The sequence below is a fragment of the Mesoplodon bidens genome, assembly GCF_964165515.1.
Source record: "Mesoplodon bidens genome assembly, chromosome: 8".
NCBI classification, from domain to species: Eukaryota; Metazoa; Chordata; class Mammalia; order Artiodactyla; family Ziphiidae; genus Mesoplodon; species Mesoplodon bidens.
Window position 1 is genome coordinate 61049508 of NC_138165.1, and position 16996 is coordinate 61066503.

Below are 16996 nucleotides of genomic sequence, written 5' to 3' on the forward strand. Positions count from 1 at the left end.
TTGTGTCAAAAAAAGACTTTACCTATTGATACAATTTAAGAGCAGGATAAAAGGGAGATTACTTGTTTTTTTGTGAGCTTTATTTTAGCACCATATATACAAACTATTTTTATTAAGTTTATGCCTATTTTATCTTATCCTATTGACCGCTAAAATAGAACGGTGGCATAGGTAACCTAATTTCAAGTCACAGATGGAAAAAAAAGCCCCCACTAGTTTTTAATTAATTAATTAATTAATTAATTAATTATTTAATTATTATTTTTTTTGCGGTACGTGGGCCTCTCACTGCCGTGGCCTCTCCCGCTGCGGAGCACAGGCTCCGGACGCGCAGGCCCAGTGGCCATGGCTCACGGGCCCAGCCGTTCCACGGCATGTGGGATCCTCCCAGACCGGGGCATGAACCCGTGTCCTCTGCATTGGCAGGCGGACTCGCAAAGCACTGCGCCACCAGGCAAGCCCTATTTTTTATTATTATTAAAAAAATTTTTTTACTGGAGTATAGTTGCTTTACAATTTTTTTTTTGCCCACACCTCGCAGCACGCAGAACTTCCCCGACCAGGGATCGAACCCGCATCCCCTGCAATGGAAGCATGAAGCCCTAACCACTGGACCTCCAGGGAAGCACCCCGCCCCCCACTAGTTTTTAGAAGATGTTATTTCAACTCACTGAAGATTTCCTACCACTCTCAATAACCTTTAAAAAAACCTCTGGCAATGTAAGGAAAAGAGGATAATCATGCGGCAGTAATACAGCATGAGGTATATAATCCGGAAGAAATTTTTCAGGGAGGAAAAAAAACCAAAACAAAATCAAGAGACCTAACAAAGAGCATATTTTACCACAAGGGTAGGCAAACTATCACCAGTGGGCCAAATATGACCTGCATCCTGTTTCTGTAAATAAAGTTTTACTGGAACACAGCCACTCATTTTACAGGTTGCCTATGGCTGCTTTCCAGCTACGGTGGCAAGAGCTGTCTAGGTGCATAGATAATATAGCCCACAAACCCTAAAATAGTTACCACCTGGCCCTTCACAGAAAAGGGAGCAGACCCTTAAAGAAATTTCTGTCTTAAAGAAGCATCTAAGATATTAACAGAAAACCACATTCCAAAGCCATAGGGGTCTCTCACTTTATATAACAGAAGTTATGTAAATCCAGTTTTCAAATTAGCTTCAATTTTGTAAAGGAAATTGGGGAAAGCCCACAAAAAGAAGCAGAAAACCTAACATACCAGTTTAGATTTATGTATATATTAGGTAAGAAATGTTATCTATTTCCTTTCTGAAATCTAGAGTGCCTGGTTAAAATGTCTTAATCCCCAGGAATCCCCTGCCTCTGGCCTGCTTATTTCTCTACCAGAAAAACGTCCTATCAGGAGACCTCCAAATTCCAGGTCCATAATGTACAGAACTTAATACTCCCGATCTTTCCTTGTGAATTCATACTTATTAATGCAAGACAACAATGACACACTTTACCATCAGTGGAACAGAGCAAGGAATACTACCATGAAAATACCTTTAGCTCACTGCTTCACATCTTCTACAGTAAGTTAATACCTGACTTTGTGTTTATACATTTTAAACTCAACAAAATTAGTTTACTTTATTTTTTATTTATTTTTAAAAATTTATTTTATTTATTTTTGGCTGCATCGGGTCTTCGTTGCTGCGCACGGGCGGCTTTCTCTAGTTGCGGTGAGCGGGCTTCTCATTGCGGTGGCTTCTCTTGTTGCGGAGCAGGGGCTCTAGGCGCACGGACTTCAGTAGTTGCGGCACACAAGCTCAGTAGTTGTGGCACACAGGCTCAGTAGTTGTGGCGCATGGGCTTATTTGCTCAGCCGCATGTGGGATCTTCCCAGACCAGGGATTGAACCCGTGTCCCCTGCATTGGCAGGCGGATTCTCAACCACTGCGCCACCAGAGAAGCCCTAAATTAGTGTACTTTAAATTAGGTATTCTTGTATTATCAACCTGTAGCATTATAAATCATATTTCTTTGAAAAGTCCTGAAAAGGCTTTAGATATTGAGTGGTGGTTAATATATGCTCATTTCCACCCCCCCCTTTAGGCTAATGAATCCTTATTTTCATCCTGTTCATTTGATCATGTAACTATACTTTAAAAAAAAATTTTATTTGTTTATTTTTGGCTGTGTTGGGTCTTCATTGCTGCACGTGGGCTTCCTCTAGTTACGGCAAGCGGGGGCTACTCTTCGTTGCGGTGCGCGGGCTTCTCATTGCGGTGGCTTCTCTTGTTGCGGAGCACGGGCTCTAGGCATGCGGGCTTCAGTAGTTGTGGCTCATGGGCTCTAGAACACAGGTTCAGCAGTTGTGGCACACGGGCTTAGTTGCTCCACGGCATGTGGGATCTTCCCGGACCAGGGCTCAAACCCGTGTCCCTTGGATTGGCAGGTGGGTTCTTAACCACTATGCCACCAGGGAAGCCCTGATCATGTAACTATACTTTTAAATTCTACTGCCAAATTGTTAAAATGGAATTATGTTTTTAAAGAGTCTTTATCTTTTCAAAATAGATGAAATATTAATAGATGAAATGATATCTGGGATTGGCATCAAAGTAACTATGGGGGAAGGAAGATGTTGGATTGGCCAGAACTGATAACTTCAATTGAGCATGAGTATATGGGGACTGAGTATTTTTTCAAACCTATACAAAAGTAGATAGAAGTTTTAATCCATAATAAAAAGAAAAAAATTTTAATGTAACAAAAAGATTTATTTTCTCTACTTACCATCTAGTAATTCCAGAGTAACTGTAGGATCCACATATTCCCACCAATGTTTTCCATCAGTTGACACGGGAATCTCCCAATTGGACCATTTGCAAGCCAAATGAATGCATACACATGCTATCACTGTTGGTTTATACTGAAGACAGAAGGTTGTAAGATGCAGGCTGTTGTGGAGCAGGTTTGAAACGAAGAGTCATAGAAATTCAAATATGTAAAACAAAGAAAAACATTTACCAATAAGATTAGAGCAAAAACAAAATTATAAAGGTTTTCTTTTTCAAGTCTAGAGTATAAAACCTTATTTCATTAAAAGTTAACATTATAACACTTTTTATGACTATGGTCATAAAAATTTGAATACTAAAAAACCTATATAGATTATGAACATTTTCACACTTACTTCCTAGAGTATATTATTAATACTACTAATATATTAATATTTCTAAATTTTTGTTTTACATCTAAATTAAAAGTATTTTTACCTCTCTATAAAAGGAGAGGAAGACAGTATATTTCAACTAATTACTAAATACAAGTAAAACGCTTTAAACTTTCTTTGGTGGTATTTTTGTTTCTTTTGTAATGTCAATGGCAAAAAACTAAAGAAAAAGCAGAAGACTGTAAAACTGACAAGGTAATTTCAATAACACATCATAATCAGGGATTACCATTTGATGTGGCTTAACAAACTTTAATTCTTAAGTAACTCAGACAACTTAAAACCTATCTAGGTAAAACTATCTTCTTCTCAGCAAAGCCACAGAGGAAACTTACCTTTTGCTGAACAGCTTGAAGGCCCAATGTTGTTAAATACTACAAAAATACTACCTCTCTCCTTCCATGACATGCCAAAGACTGGGCATGTAGCATGTCACAGCTAGCCTCTTCTAACCAAAGTTTTAAATTTAAGTGATTTTTTTGGCCTTGTTGTTCAGAATTTCTAGGGATAGAGGTTAAATCCCAACAACATATACCTAAGAAAATACATTGGCTTTTGCCAATCCAAAGTTTTAAACAAAACTTAACAGTGTCACAAGAAATTAAGGACCACATAAAGATGGTATGGTCCACTCCTCCCCAATGACTCATTTTAAACACAAATTTAAATCATTAATATAATCAATCTAGAACAAAATTAATATATTAGATGTGAAAGACTTTTAAAAAATATTCTTCCAGTTCAGTTTCAGAATTGATGAAAATGTCTACTGATCAAGCACAAACCCATACCATTCTTTATATGAACTGAAGAGGAAGTTTTTTTTTTTTTAAAGTTATACTTATGCAAATCAAGGCACTGATAGGACGTGACTACTACTAATCTACTACTGGTGGGTATTATCTGGAAAAAAAAAACCAAGTTATATAAATTTTATTTATTAAAAAAGCTTTAATGATTATTTTAAAGTTAAGATTGGATCAATGTGAAATTTTTTTAAATTGTCATTTAACTATAATTGTAAACTAGAAATAGCTTTATACTTACCAAGTTGCTCGAATTTCTACGTTAAGTTTAGCTCTTTGTAATCTTTAGCTGCTATTCAGGCTACCAATTTTAGACTTATGCACTCACAAATCGAGAATATGTCATCAGAAAGCACCACTACACTTCACATTGTGCATTTAACCCCTCTGTGCCAAAAGTCCCTTGTACAATACACCGCAAAGCAGACAGGAAGGTACCACCACAGTAGATGGTCCAGTCTCCTGCTGCAACAAGGGTAAGAGACACATTGAGGGGGCCCTGCATTAAAGGAAGCTATAGTGTGCTACAACAGTGCAACAAAGAGGGTCAGGATAACAACCTGTTGGTAGCCATGAAATAGGATGTCTGTGCCAAATCCTTGCTTGCTGTAAGAAAAGAAAAAAAAAACGAAGACCATACTATCAGCTTTAACATGCTACCATCGAAAAGTTCTCAACACAACAAAACTTCAAAGATTTGTACACAAAAAGTAAATTTTACTTACTACTTACAAATATCACAAGAGCGCCATCATTTTCTATACTACTGAAAATCTTCAACAACATTCACTCAAATGTTTCTTGCTATCCCCCAAAGATCTGAGAAACAAGCCGATTTGCTTTTAGCTAGCCAGTTACAAGGGCTAAACTTGTTACTAAGTTAAGCATCTAGTCAGCTAAAAGTTGCAATAAAGCATTCTCCTGGATTTAAAAAAAAAAAAAAGAAGAAGAAGAAGAAGAAAAGATTTTGAAGTCTAATACAAAATACAAAGAGTTGCCTGCCAGACTTAATCCTCAGTCATCATATTTAAGTTGGTTTAAGTACTTCCACCAAAAGAAAAAACAAAAACAAACCCCCAACCCCCAAACTCAGAGAGCACAAACTGCTCAGTTTTTCATCATGCTACTAAGCATCAACAGAGAATAAACAACCTAGAAACATCATAAGGATGTAGATATAGAAAACACTATTGTATTATTTTTAAATTATATAACCCAGTTAACTATAATGTTAGAAAAGATACAAGTACTCTAGAGGGAATCAGGATGCTTCAATACTGGTCCTCAATAGAAAAGCAATTTTTAATAACTAGCTTCTTGAAACACTGAAATTGAAAACAGTCCCCCTCTCCCTTCTTCTGCTTCTTATTCTTCCCAACAGGGATGTCTCTGCTATAGTCTCCCCCCTTTCCCCAGTTACATTCATAATCACTGACATACCTTTCCTCTCTGCTCACCTAGGATCAGTTCACCTCAGCTCACCCCCTCTAACAGGTCTCAAATTCCTTGCCCTCTCCTATTTTTATTTGTGGCACCTGTAATTCCCCGCTGCCCCATGTGGATCATCAACATAAAGGTTTACAAAAGGGATTTGGGTTTAGCAGAGTTGTGCTAAGGAAGAGTGTCAAAGCATCAGATGTCTTGGAGGCAGTGTGACTTAAGTATGGCATTCTTTCCTGGTGGGGAGGGAAGGAGAAATCACAGAAATGAAAGGTCCCTGTAAAATGACAACAGCCAATCCTGCAGCAAAGTAGCATAATAACTTTCTCATCTCCAGAGGTCAGGGGCAGGGGAGAACTTCAAAGAACTCAAAACTTTTACCCTCACCCCCACCCACGAAAGAATCAAAACATATAGAAAAGTAAGTAAAAATAAGTTTAAATTGCTATTGCAGTTTTCACCTCAGAACATAGGTAAATTCAATAACCTATTAAAAGTCATTTCAACAGAGAAGAATGTAGGGAAAATGTTCTTTTGTTAGCTGCAAGTGGTTTTAGGGGCAAAGGAAAAAAATATACCAAACACGAAAGAACATTTTAAAAATGGAGTAAGATGCAAATTATAGTTACTTGAAATGTTAGTCAAACAAAATGATGTTAAACACATATGAGAGTCATACTAAAATTTAAGAATTGGCCACATTTTAAACATTAACAACAACAAAAAAATCAGATTTAAATATTTTGCTTTGGATGATATATCAAATTCATAGTTTTTGTAAATGTTTAAATTTTACTATTCAATTTTGCCAAATAAATGGACTTTAATGTCTCTAGCTTCTTTAGATAGGATTTAAGAGAAGCTGACTCAAATTTCACAATATTAAGCTGAAAATTCAGTTTCATTTCCTAAGAGTGTGTGTGTATGTATATGCACATACACATACATACTTTTAACCTATATTTAATATCTTCAACATCTTTCTTTACTAATCTCAACTTAAGGCAAATTATATGGCTCTCCATTATTTAAACAAAACAGCTTACCCTTTCAAGTTTTCAGGGAAACAGAACTTCTCTAAAGCTCTATTTCTTAATCCAACATCTACACTAGTTATCTATACAATTCTATACTACACTGTAATACTGAGAATGAGAAAGTGCTATAAAATATATAACCATGAAGAATAGAAACAAAAATTAAATATGTTCTAGTTTAGTTTATAAATGATAACATTTGCTTTTAGGATTAAAAAAATATAAATGGGATTTTTATTAGTCCATTTCTTAACAATGATACCAGACAACAGGTTTGTCTGTTTTTATATGTAGCCATTAGCATAGTAATAAAACCTTAACCTAGGTATAAAGTGAATTCAATTTAGAATGAATAAGAGAACATTTAGGTAAACACTAGAAACAAGGCCTTCAAAAGTCTTACCCATTTTGTTTAGAATAAACCTAAACAAGTCTGGTGGTAAAGGAATGAAACTGCAAAATTTCATTTTCAAAAAGAAGTATCAGAAAAAGGCACACTAAAGGTTCCAAGTGGTTGCTATTAGTGTGTAACACTTCACATAGTAAACAGGGAAGTAGAAGTAGTACTGCATGCATCTGTGTGAAAAATTATTTCTAGAGATACAACGATAGATACATAGGATTCATTAACAACAGTAGAAAAATATATATCACATGCTTTATAAGGAGTAAAGAAAACAATACAAAAACTTTGTACTCCTGTTTATAAAAGGTTTAATAAGTACATCACATGCTGTTATATATCATGCTATATAATAATTTCCTCATTATACACAAAAAGGAAACCATTTTTAGTAATGCTAAAGAACTTTGAAAAATGTATTAAATCAATTCTGTTCAAACGAACATGGGCAAAACATTTCCCAAAATGACAAATCCGCTAAGAAAGGCAATTTTTACCTGAAAGATTTGAAGCTGACCTCCAAATTCTTAAACCGTAATCACTTTTCAGGAAGTCAATCAAAGTTTGACATAAATTGGAAATTAATACTATTTTCTGCACCTATATGTTAAATTTGGCCTACATCTTAAATACTACCTGAATTGGGATGGGCAGAGCCCAGTGGGGAAGTAGAAGGAGTCCTAATATTTGGAAGCCCTCTTATTTTTTAGAGAAACAAGACTCTCACCTAAAGTTAAAGGAAGCTAATTCACCAGGAAGAACCAAAAATAGAAGTAGATGAATAGGCAGGTGTAGAACACTGAAAAATAATGCTTCAAAATGACATTTCTGCCATTTTAATAAAACTCAAGAAAAGGGTAGAAGAACAAAATTGCATTTAATTATCAACTATAGACAATAAAAAGCATTAAAACTTAAAAGTGTCACTTACCTCTTACTAACTGGGTACATTTCACCACATCTGTGTGTGGGTGTTCAATGGTGATCTCAAAACCTGAAATGAAAAGCACTTTTTTTCCCAATCACTTACCACTATAATACTTGCCTGAGAAATGCCACTCATAACCATAAACGTATATTTTTCATTATTAAAAAAGACAAAGTTTCTCATCACTGACATGTTTATTATATCCCCAATCATATGAAATAATATCTTCTCAAAAATAGTGTTCCAATTATGAAAACTGACAAAGTTATTTAGAGATAAGTAGTATGTATTCAAAATTCTCAATTAGTTAGTTTGAAACTATCCTCAAGTTAAAAACAAACTAAAATCATGACAAATACAATTATTAAGCTTGCCCCACAGTTTAAGCAGGGAATTCAACTACGTAACATATTTCTTAAATATGTTCCAACTCTTTCAGAAGATGTGAAAAGAACATTTTTCATAAATATAACCTTTGGGCCACAGTGGGAGAAATGACCTTTTAAATATGCTCCTCTTATTTTCTCACTGTGCCTTAGATCAATGGGTTTCAGTTAGCTTATAACTACATTTCATTACTAATAAAAATAAAATTGTTAAGGCAAGTGAACCTTATAGGCCTCAAGATTAAATCACTGTTTCTAAAACCAAAGACAACATATTGAAAAACTATCATGTCCAGTCAACCCCTTAGGTAGGGCAGGGTTTTTCCATTTCCTTTTTTTTTTTTCTAAAGTGGAGGTCGTTGTATGGTGCCTTCAGCAGTAGTAAAGGAATAACATCCTAATAAACAGATTATCTGGATTTATAAAGATATTGTGTGGTCTCTTCATATTTCTACTGTCATTAAACCTGCAAAATCGCACTTTAACAAAAGCCATAGTTAATTCTAATGCTCCCCTTAAAATAATGCTATTCATTCTCTGTGTTTAAGACTCTGTCATCAACAATATGAATACGATACATTGATTTCAAGATAAAATAACTATTTTAAAATGTTATTTTCCTTCAACTTTCATTATTCGTAAAAATTCATACTTATATAATAAAACAGTAACATGCTAAATAATTGGATTTGGAGGGAATAAAAAGATTCTCACTTTTTATATCTTTATATTATAAAAACTTTCAACAAGTTATATGTGTTTCAAACAACCTCCTTTTGTAATAAAAAGAATCTGTCATGGGGCTTCCCTGGTGGCGCAGTGGTTGGGAGTCTGCCTGCCGATGCTGGGGACGCGGGTTCGTGCCCCGGTCTGGGAAGATCCCACATGCCGCGGAGCGGCTGGGCCCGTGAGCCATGGCCGCTGAGCCTGCGTGCTCCGCGGCGGGAGAGGCCACAGCAGTGAGAGGCCCGCGTACTGCAAAAAAAAAAAAAAAAAAAAAAAAAAAAAAAAAAAAAAAAAAAAAAAAAGAATCTGCTATGACTATTAGACTTCTATTCAACATTTGGGAATGGAGTATCAATAAGATAAAAATAACTACCATAATAAATAATGATTATTTATGAAACACTACATGGCAATTTTTTAAAAAACCAATCTTTCGGGCTTCCCTGGTGGCGCAGTGGTTGAGAGTCCGCCTGCTGATGCAGGGGACACAGGTTCGTGCCCCGGTCCGGGAAGATCGCACATGCCGCGGAGCGACTGGGCCCGTGAGCCATGGCCGCTGAGCCTGCGCTCCGCAACGGGAGAGGCCACAACAGTGAGAGGCCCGCGTACCGCAAAAAACAAACAAACAAACAATCTTTCATCTTCAAAGTCACAATGTTATAGCTACATTATTATTCCACCTTGCACATACAGGATGGAGGTACGAAAGGTAAAGGAACTCTGACCAAATTTGGAAAGCAAGTAAAGAGGCTTACACATCTAAGCGCAGATCTCCATAAAGCCTATGTTCTTCCCACTACACCCTGCTAGGTTCTTCCAGAAGTAATATATGACTGTACACAGTCAAAACCTGCTTAGGGCTCAATTTCCTTATGAGTAAAGTAAAAGATTAGAATAAACGATTTTTACAGATACTTAAGTTGCACAAACCTTGAAGACAATATAACTTTTAGACAAAGACAATCAACATTTAAATAACTACTATGTCACATTTAAAATGATGTGATAGGGACTTCTCTGGTGGCACAGCAGATAAGACTCCACGCTCCCAATGCAGCGGGCCTGGGTTCCATCCCTGGTCAGGGAACTAGATCCCACATGCATGCTGCAACTAAGAGTTCGCATGCCACAACTAAGGAGCCCACGTGCCTCAACTAAGGTGCCCACCTGCCCCAGCTAAGACCCAGTGCAACCAAGTATTAAAAAAATACAATAAAATGATGTGATAAATTCATAAGCTCTAGTACAGAAGGACTGCCATGTATGTTTATACATATTACAGTCATACACCACAGCCCTAAAGGACCATTTTATTCCCCAATGCAAATCCAAAATGAAGCACAGTGTCTCAACTATCTGAAAATATAAGAAATCACACTGAAGGCGATGTTTGCCATTCAATTAAATGCTAAACAAAATTAAATTTAAAAAAATGGCTTCCTTAGAACCAGGCAATACTATTCTGGCGCCAAACCTTATTTTCAAATAAAACTTTCTTCAATGATAAAATTATTCCAGAAATCTTTTCCTTTATTTAGAATACTGCACTGAAGAACATACACACAAATAATACCTGACATAAGTACATACCTAGGGTTTGTAGCATTATGGTTTCAAGTAAAACCAGTTCTTGAGTCTGCTGAAGGTAAGCCTGCCAGGTAAAAATAATAATATTAAAACGCTTAATAAACATAACACTACTAGACTATGGGACTGTTAAAAATCTCATGAGTATTACAGATTCATTTTAAACTACTACAAGATAGTCTGGAAATATGAAGAAAATAAAACTGAGGGTGATAGAGAAAACCTATTTTCTGTGATAATTCTAAATTCAATTACTTCTAATACAGGAAACCCTAAATTCAATTACTTCTAATAAGGAAATGTAAACAAAGCAAAACAAAACAAAACAAAACAAAAACCAATCTAAAAATAATAATATGAAAGGGGGTAGGTTAATTGAAAAAAGACATCTCCAGTCTAACGTAAAACTTTACCTAGGCATTGGTGCTTCAAGACTCATTAAGGACAGGAAGCACCAATCCAAGTAAGATTAAATTCGAACTGGCCTTTAAAGAAAAGGATTTATCAACTCACTCTAGGATATTTCATGTGGTAATTCCTTGACTGTCACAGTAGGTCAGTGCGTTATTTTTTAGAATTAAATTCCTCTCTTCAGAAAACACAAAATAAAACAATCCCTCAAACCCCTAGATTAAAAGAAAAAATTTTAGCTATAAAATACCAAAACAATGTACCATACACCTGTGGGGACAAAAATAGACGATCTTCTCCCTCAACTTCAATAAATCATTGCCCTAATGTAATTACTCGGGGATAAAAGGTATGAAAACTTTCCTGCCATCTCATTCTTATATCATGACAATTGACTAAGGTGATAAGAAAACTATATTATATATAAATATTCATTTCTGTAAGGACATATTACTAAACTTAGAGTGAAAGCACCTTTAATTTTATTTATGCCCATTTTGAGATCACTGAGCTGAATTTTAAAACATAGATTTTTCTATTATTTGAACAATACCCTAAGCATTCACAAGAAATAATTCTGAATTTGTAAAGTTAACAGAAACTATAAGAAGTAACTTTAAATAATCATACATTCTCTATTACTGAATAGCTACATTAATATTTTAGTGCCTTAAAGCCAACATGTAGGATAAAACCTGTCATTAATAAAATCAGATATATTTAATTTGGACCTTAAACTTGATCCAAATCAAACTGAATTCATACAGTCTGGTAGTCATTCAGTAGTTAACAGTTCCTGATAAAGCAACTCACTTACATAGGAGTGCTAGAAAAAGGATTTGAAAGGCCCAGGATGCTAGCTTCTGTTTTTAAGATGTCAGAACATTTAAAAATGGTGTTTTCAAACAAGGTCTATTGACACACTGGTGATGAACAAGCTGCCTGTAAACCAGTATTACTCTTTAGGAAAACAAAAATAATTTCAAAATGACACTCATGAAAGCATGGTAAAATAAATCTTTATCAGAGAATAGTAGTAGCATACACGCATTAATAAAGGAACACTTCCATAAAAAGAGTAATTACTGGTCTAGAGATAAATCCAGAGGTTTTTCTATTCCCTCATTTGCTGACAATTTAAGAGAATTATATATCTCTGGTCTTAAATACACCCAAACGATGAAGGTGATATGATATACCCTCTACATATATCACAGGTTTGCTGTGAGGATAAACAAAATGTGAAACACTTAAAAAGTACCTTTGAATCAAAGCTTTACATGATGCAGAATGACGGTGAAATTCATGAACATAACATGAAATATGTTTCTGTCAGATCACTTCCTGGTATTACATTCCTGAGTTGTAATAGTAATAAGCAGCATTGGAAGGCAACACTAATCAAATTATATTTTTATTAAGTCTAAATAATGAAAAGGTTTCAAAACCCAAAACACCCAATTTTTACATACATCACATTTAGTATCCAGCAGTGGCTCTAGGGGATGAAGACAAGCATGTGCTACTTTGATAACATGTTCAAGTTTTCGAGCCTGTTCTTCTACTTTTGCAGCCAAAAATAATGCAGTAGGTGATATTATCTGTGGGAAAGATAAAATTTGGTGATTTAAAAACAAATAAATTTTGGAAACACCTTCTACTTTCTAAGGGAGGGGGCATGCAAGAAAGGAATGCAATATTAATAGTATGAACTGAAGTTGGGCTATAACGAGATTAAATTTTTTAAAAGTTATTCATTAGATAGAACTAGTTACCTCAGTCTATAAAATCTGTTTTACTTGTTTTGCAAGTAGAATTCTAAAAGGAAAAAGACTTACACTTTAGCTAAAAGAGAGTTTAAATAATATTAACGCACATTGTGGAGGTAAATGAAAAAACTCAAGCAAAATAATGAAGCCAAAGCTTTAAAAAAAAAAAGAAAGAAAGAAAAGAAAAAACGGAAAAGTGGGTAAAGTATACCCAGATTTTCCCTCTTTTGAGGCAGTCACCACTTACTAGGATTCTTTTAATCAATGCTTCATTTTGTGGCTAAGAGCTATACAATCTTGCTTAAGAGAGAAAAAGAACAAGAATCTACAAGACAAAATAAGAGGATTCTGAACATGAAACTGCTACCTAATATCTCTATTACTTCAATACAGCAATATTAAAAGTAGCTAAAAAACCAGGGAATATAAACATGTAAGACAAACCAATAGAGTAGAAACCTTTCTAACTGGAGATGAAAAAATTAACTTTTTTTTTTCAGCTTTAGTAAGTTATGTTCTTGGGATAGAAACATAAGAACATTGCACTATAAAGATACTGACTAAGAGAACACCAATTTTGAGCAAATATTTATCCAAAAACTTAGTAGTAAACCAAATAATTGCTGACTCAGAAAACTGGCATAATTTAAGTTCAAATAACATTCTAGGAATATATACAAAAAATTTGTCATGAAAATATAATTTCTAAACATCAAGATTCACGTACATTATTTTTCAAGAGATGAATATCTGAGTCTAACTGCATCTGAGGGGTGTTATCAATCACTATACAGAAACAATGCCAAAAGAAGGAGGGGAGGAGAGAGGAGGGCATAAATCAAGCTACATGATTTGGGTAGTTAACGTAAGGAGAAAATTTGATGCTACATGATTTGGGTAGTTAACATAAGGAGAAAATTTGATACAGGGGAGGTGGATCTTTCTTCTGATAGCTTTTAAAACAACTTATAAATATCATTCTTGAGATATAATAAAGTTTAATCACTGGATTCTGGATCTGAAAGGGGCCTTCTCTAGTCCAACTGCATTTGCAGATGAGTCAATGGAGTAAAAATGACTTCACGAGGTTCTCTTCCTAGGTATAAATCTTTAAAACATACCTAAAATTAAGTGAGTTTGGCTACAAACAACCAGAAATAATGTTACCTTAAATAGACTGAATAATTCCATCTTGGACTTTCAATTTATTTCAGTCTCTTAAAATTACAACAGGAAATGGTTTAAAAAATTGAGAATGCTCAGAAAAGCAACTTATTCTTAGTTTTCATAGATACAGACTAAACTGTTATTCTTTACAACAGATTTAATTAAGCAATGCCAAAATTAGTCAATATTCTTGAAATACCAGTTATATGGCAGTCATCCAGGGCAGGGGGGTCCCTGAGATGTAGAAAGTGTAAGATAACTGAGAGTGGACAATTATCTTCTATCTGTTCTGTCACTCTGTCTACATACTGAAAACTTCTTACCACTGCTACCTAGTCTGTTTGATTAATTCCTTTTCTATTTAACAGCTTGCCTCAAAAGATCACACCGCCCAAGGTAAAATTCCCGAGTCAGAGCGAATTGCTCTTCTTTACTCAATAGCAAACGGTGTATTCCTCTATCATTGTACTTACACTGTACTCTAACTTGGGGTTTATTAATTTTGTCTGCCCTACCAGTCTAGAAGCAGCTTGAACACAGAGACTAAATTATTCATTCGTGTTCCCATTATCCAGCGTTGTGCAGCTGCTGTTCAAAATGCTTGCGGAAGGAATGACATGTGGATAATCCACATATTAATATAAAGGCACCAATATTAAGTTCAGAGTATTCCAAATGTCACAACAAAAAAATCTAAGAGCCAATGCCAAGGTAAGAAATGCAAGAAACACTCAATAAAATGAAGATATTCTCAGTTTCCCACAATCTCTCATTTATTATCTCGTTCATGTCTAAGAGGGAAATGGCTAAGTCAACCTTCAAATGCTAGAACTCTTTGTCAAACAGTGAAGCAATACAGGCTCAAATGAAAAGTCAAATTAGACTGAACTTAATATTTAAACTGTCTTCCTAACACCAGATAATCCAGAATTTCTCTTACTTGCCTAAAGGGCACTTCTAAAAGTCTCCAATGAGTTTTTCTTGGTAAAATCTCTTAGGACTCCCAGTCACAGCTCCATCCTCTTCAGACTTTTTGTAAACCTCAATATCAAGAAGCACTTTCAAACCACATAGCTCTTCTCCTTAGAAGACAGTCTCAATGGACACAAAATATGCATGCTAGTGAATGATTCTAAAATTCTACAAAAAAGTTTTAAAAATTAAGTATTCAAGGAGCTAAGCAATGATCTTCAGGATAGGTTCCTGGTTTATTTACCCACACTCCTCACAGAAGTCTTTCTGTTCTCCCTCTAAATAGGGCTCAATTCTCATCCTCCTCCAGTGCAACTAATACCCAACACTCTTCCAAAGTTCCTGGTGAAATCCACTACCTCCATTCACATTTCCTCCTCTACTGCCTGCAAACATCTTACTCCATCAGGGCTGTAAAAACAAAACAAAACAAAACACCTTTTTAGATACTTTGTGAATATCCATGCGAGGCTTTAATTTTAAGGATGACTAAGGAAGGTAATCAAACTAGGTACCACTGCTTTTTGTATGAAAAGCTGACTGTTGTGTAGCTTATTAAAACAAAAATAACTCAAAAACCTTTAAGTAACGACAATACTAGTTGGTCGGTGGCTTTTAAAGGTGAGCATACTTCTGAAGGCAACAAACATTCATTAGCAAACTTGGTTCAAAGTAAAAGAATTCACACCAATATTGGAGTAGACATTTGGTTGGTTCAAATGACCAATTACAAACTAAGATTCAGTTCACTGGGGACAGGGACCATGCACTATTCATCTTTTGTGTTCTGGTACTGAGTTTAATAAACTTTTTCAAGTTATTGTAACTAAAGGGAAGAAAAAGTGATCTTTAAATAGTGTCCACAGTTTGTCACTCTAGCAGATGTACAACTATTTCAAGGGCATATTACATTCTCAAAACAAGACAAATTTCTACAGAAATATACCATACAAATGATGGAGAGGGGGAGGTAGAGGTGATGAAGCCAGCTGTAGCACAGTAGTCAGACTGCCTCAGTGGAATCCTGGCTCTGTTATCTGACTAGCCTAGGCAAATTACTTATTCTCTTTGTGGCTCAGTTTCCGCATCTGTAAAATGGGAGAAATAGTATCTGCTTATAAAGTTGTGGTGAGGATTAAATGAATCAATATATGTAAAGCACTTAGAATAGTGCCCCATTGTAATATGACTCAAATATTATTGTTACTATGCTGCAAAATGAAACAACAGTTGTGTATTTTTAGGGTTGATCTTAAATTTAAAAAGTGATTTAACATGCTCATCAAAATTCCCTTCTTTCTTGCTCAACTTCTTTCTTCCATGGTTAAACTCAATTCTTTAAAGGGTTCACTGTAGTCCTAACTAATAAGCAGATTCAAACACTGAAATAATGACACTTGACTTTACTTCAATGATTACACTTGTACTCCTCTCTTCCCTTCTCCCTCCAGCTGTTTTTACATTCTTCTCTTATTCAGTTCCTTTGTATGTTTCCATTCCTATCTCTTGATCTGACTCCCTTACTTCTCCATCTTTCTCCTCTTGCCCATTCCTGGCCGCTGTCTCCCCCTTCTGCTCATGATGCCCTCACTGCTGACATTCTTCACTCTCCATTGCTGGCTTCAACCTTGATAGTTGGAGGCAAGGTCAGTTTGCATTAACAAAAAGCTTGGGTGATTTCTAAGTCACTGAAAATGGCTACATCAAAATCAGTTTCAAATAAATCATTCTGGTCTTTATTCTTTGAGTAGTTAATTTTCTGCCTACACTTTGTGTATACATTTTTATTTAAGAACTAGCCATAGCTGTTTAATTACTCTTCAGCTTTAAATCTCCTAATGCAAAAAAGCCCTAACAGAAGCAAAGATCTCCAAGTCTGCTTTCTATTTGCTAATACATCATCAACAAGCTTTTTCTAATCTTTTCTTAGGTTTCATCTTTAGGTCCTACAGGCTGGTGAGGCCATTTCTGCCTTGTCCCTTAACTGCCCCAACACTTCCTGTCCCCTAAGAGTAGGAGTAACTATTCTCTGTGCCTTGAAGACGCTTCATTAATAAATATCCAGCTAGTTCTAGATACCACAGTCTGAATTTGGAACTCACTTGCCTATGGCTATAGTTAAGGAAAAGTGGTAATGGTATAACTTCAGCAAAGACTCACAGA

General features: G+C 35.4%; 1 protein-coding gene across 6 annotated transcripts in view; it reads right to left on the minus strand.

Moving 5' to 3' along the window:
* Window positions 1–16996, minus strand: part of CCNT2 (cyclin T2) — a 48462-nt gene that overhangs the window by 8664 nt on the left and 22802 nt on the right. For 4 of the 6 annotated variants that reach the window (XM_081243017.1, XM_081243015.1, XM_081243016.1 and 1 more), the window contains 5 exons: window positions 12398–12526; window positions 10518–10578; window positions 7819–7881; window positions 4568–4613; window positions 2763–2926 (listed from right to left, as the gene is read on the minus strand). In XM_081243017.1, coding sequence (XP_081099143.1) covers window positions 2763–2926; window positions 4568–4613; window positions 7819–7881; window positions 10518–10578; window positions 12398–12526 — 463 coding nt within the window. Of the gene's footprint in view, window positions 1–2762; window positions 2927–4567; window positions 4614–4732; window positions 6052–7818; window positions 7882–10517; window positions 10579–12397; window positions 12527–15192; window positions 15922–16996 lie in introns of those variants that run through there. The other 2 variants (XM_081243018.1, XM_081243019.1) reach the window with 2 other exon arrangements.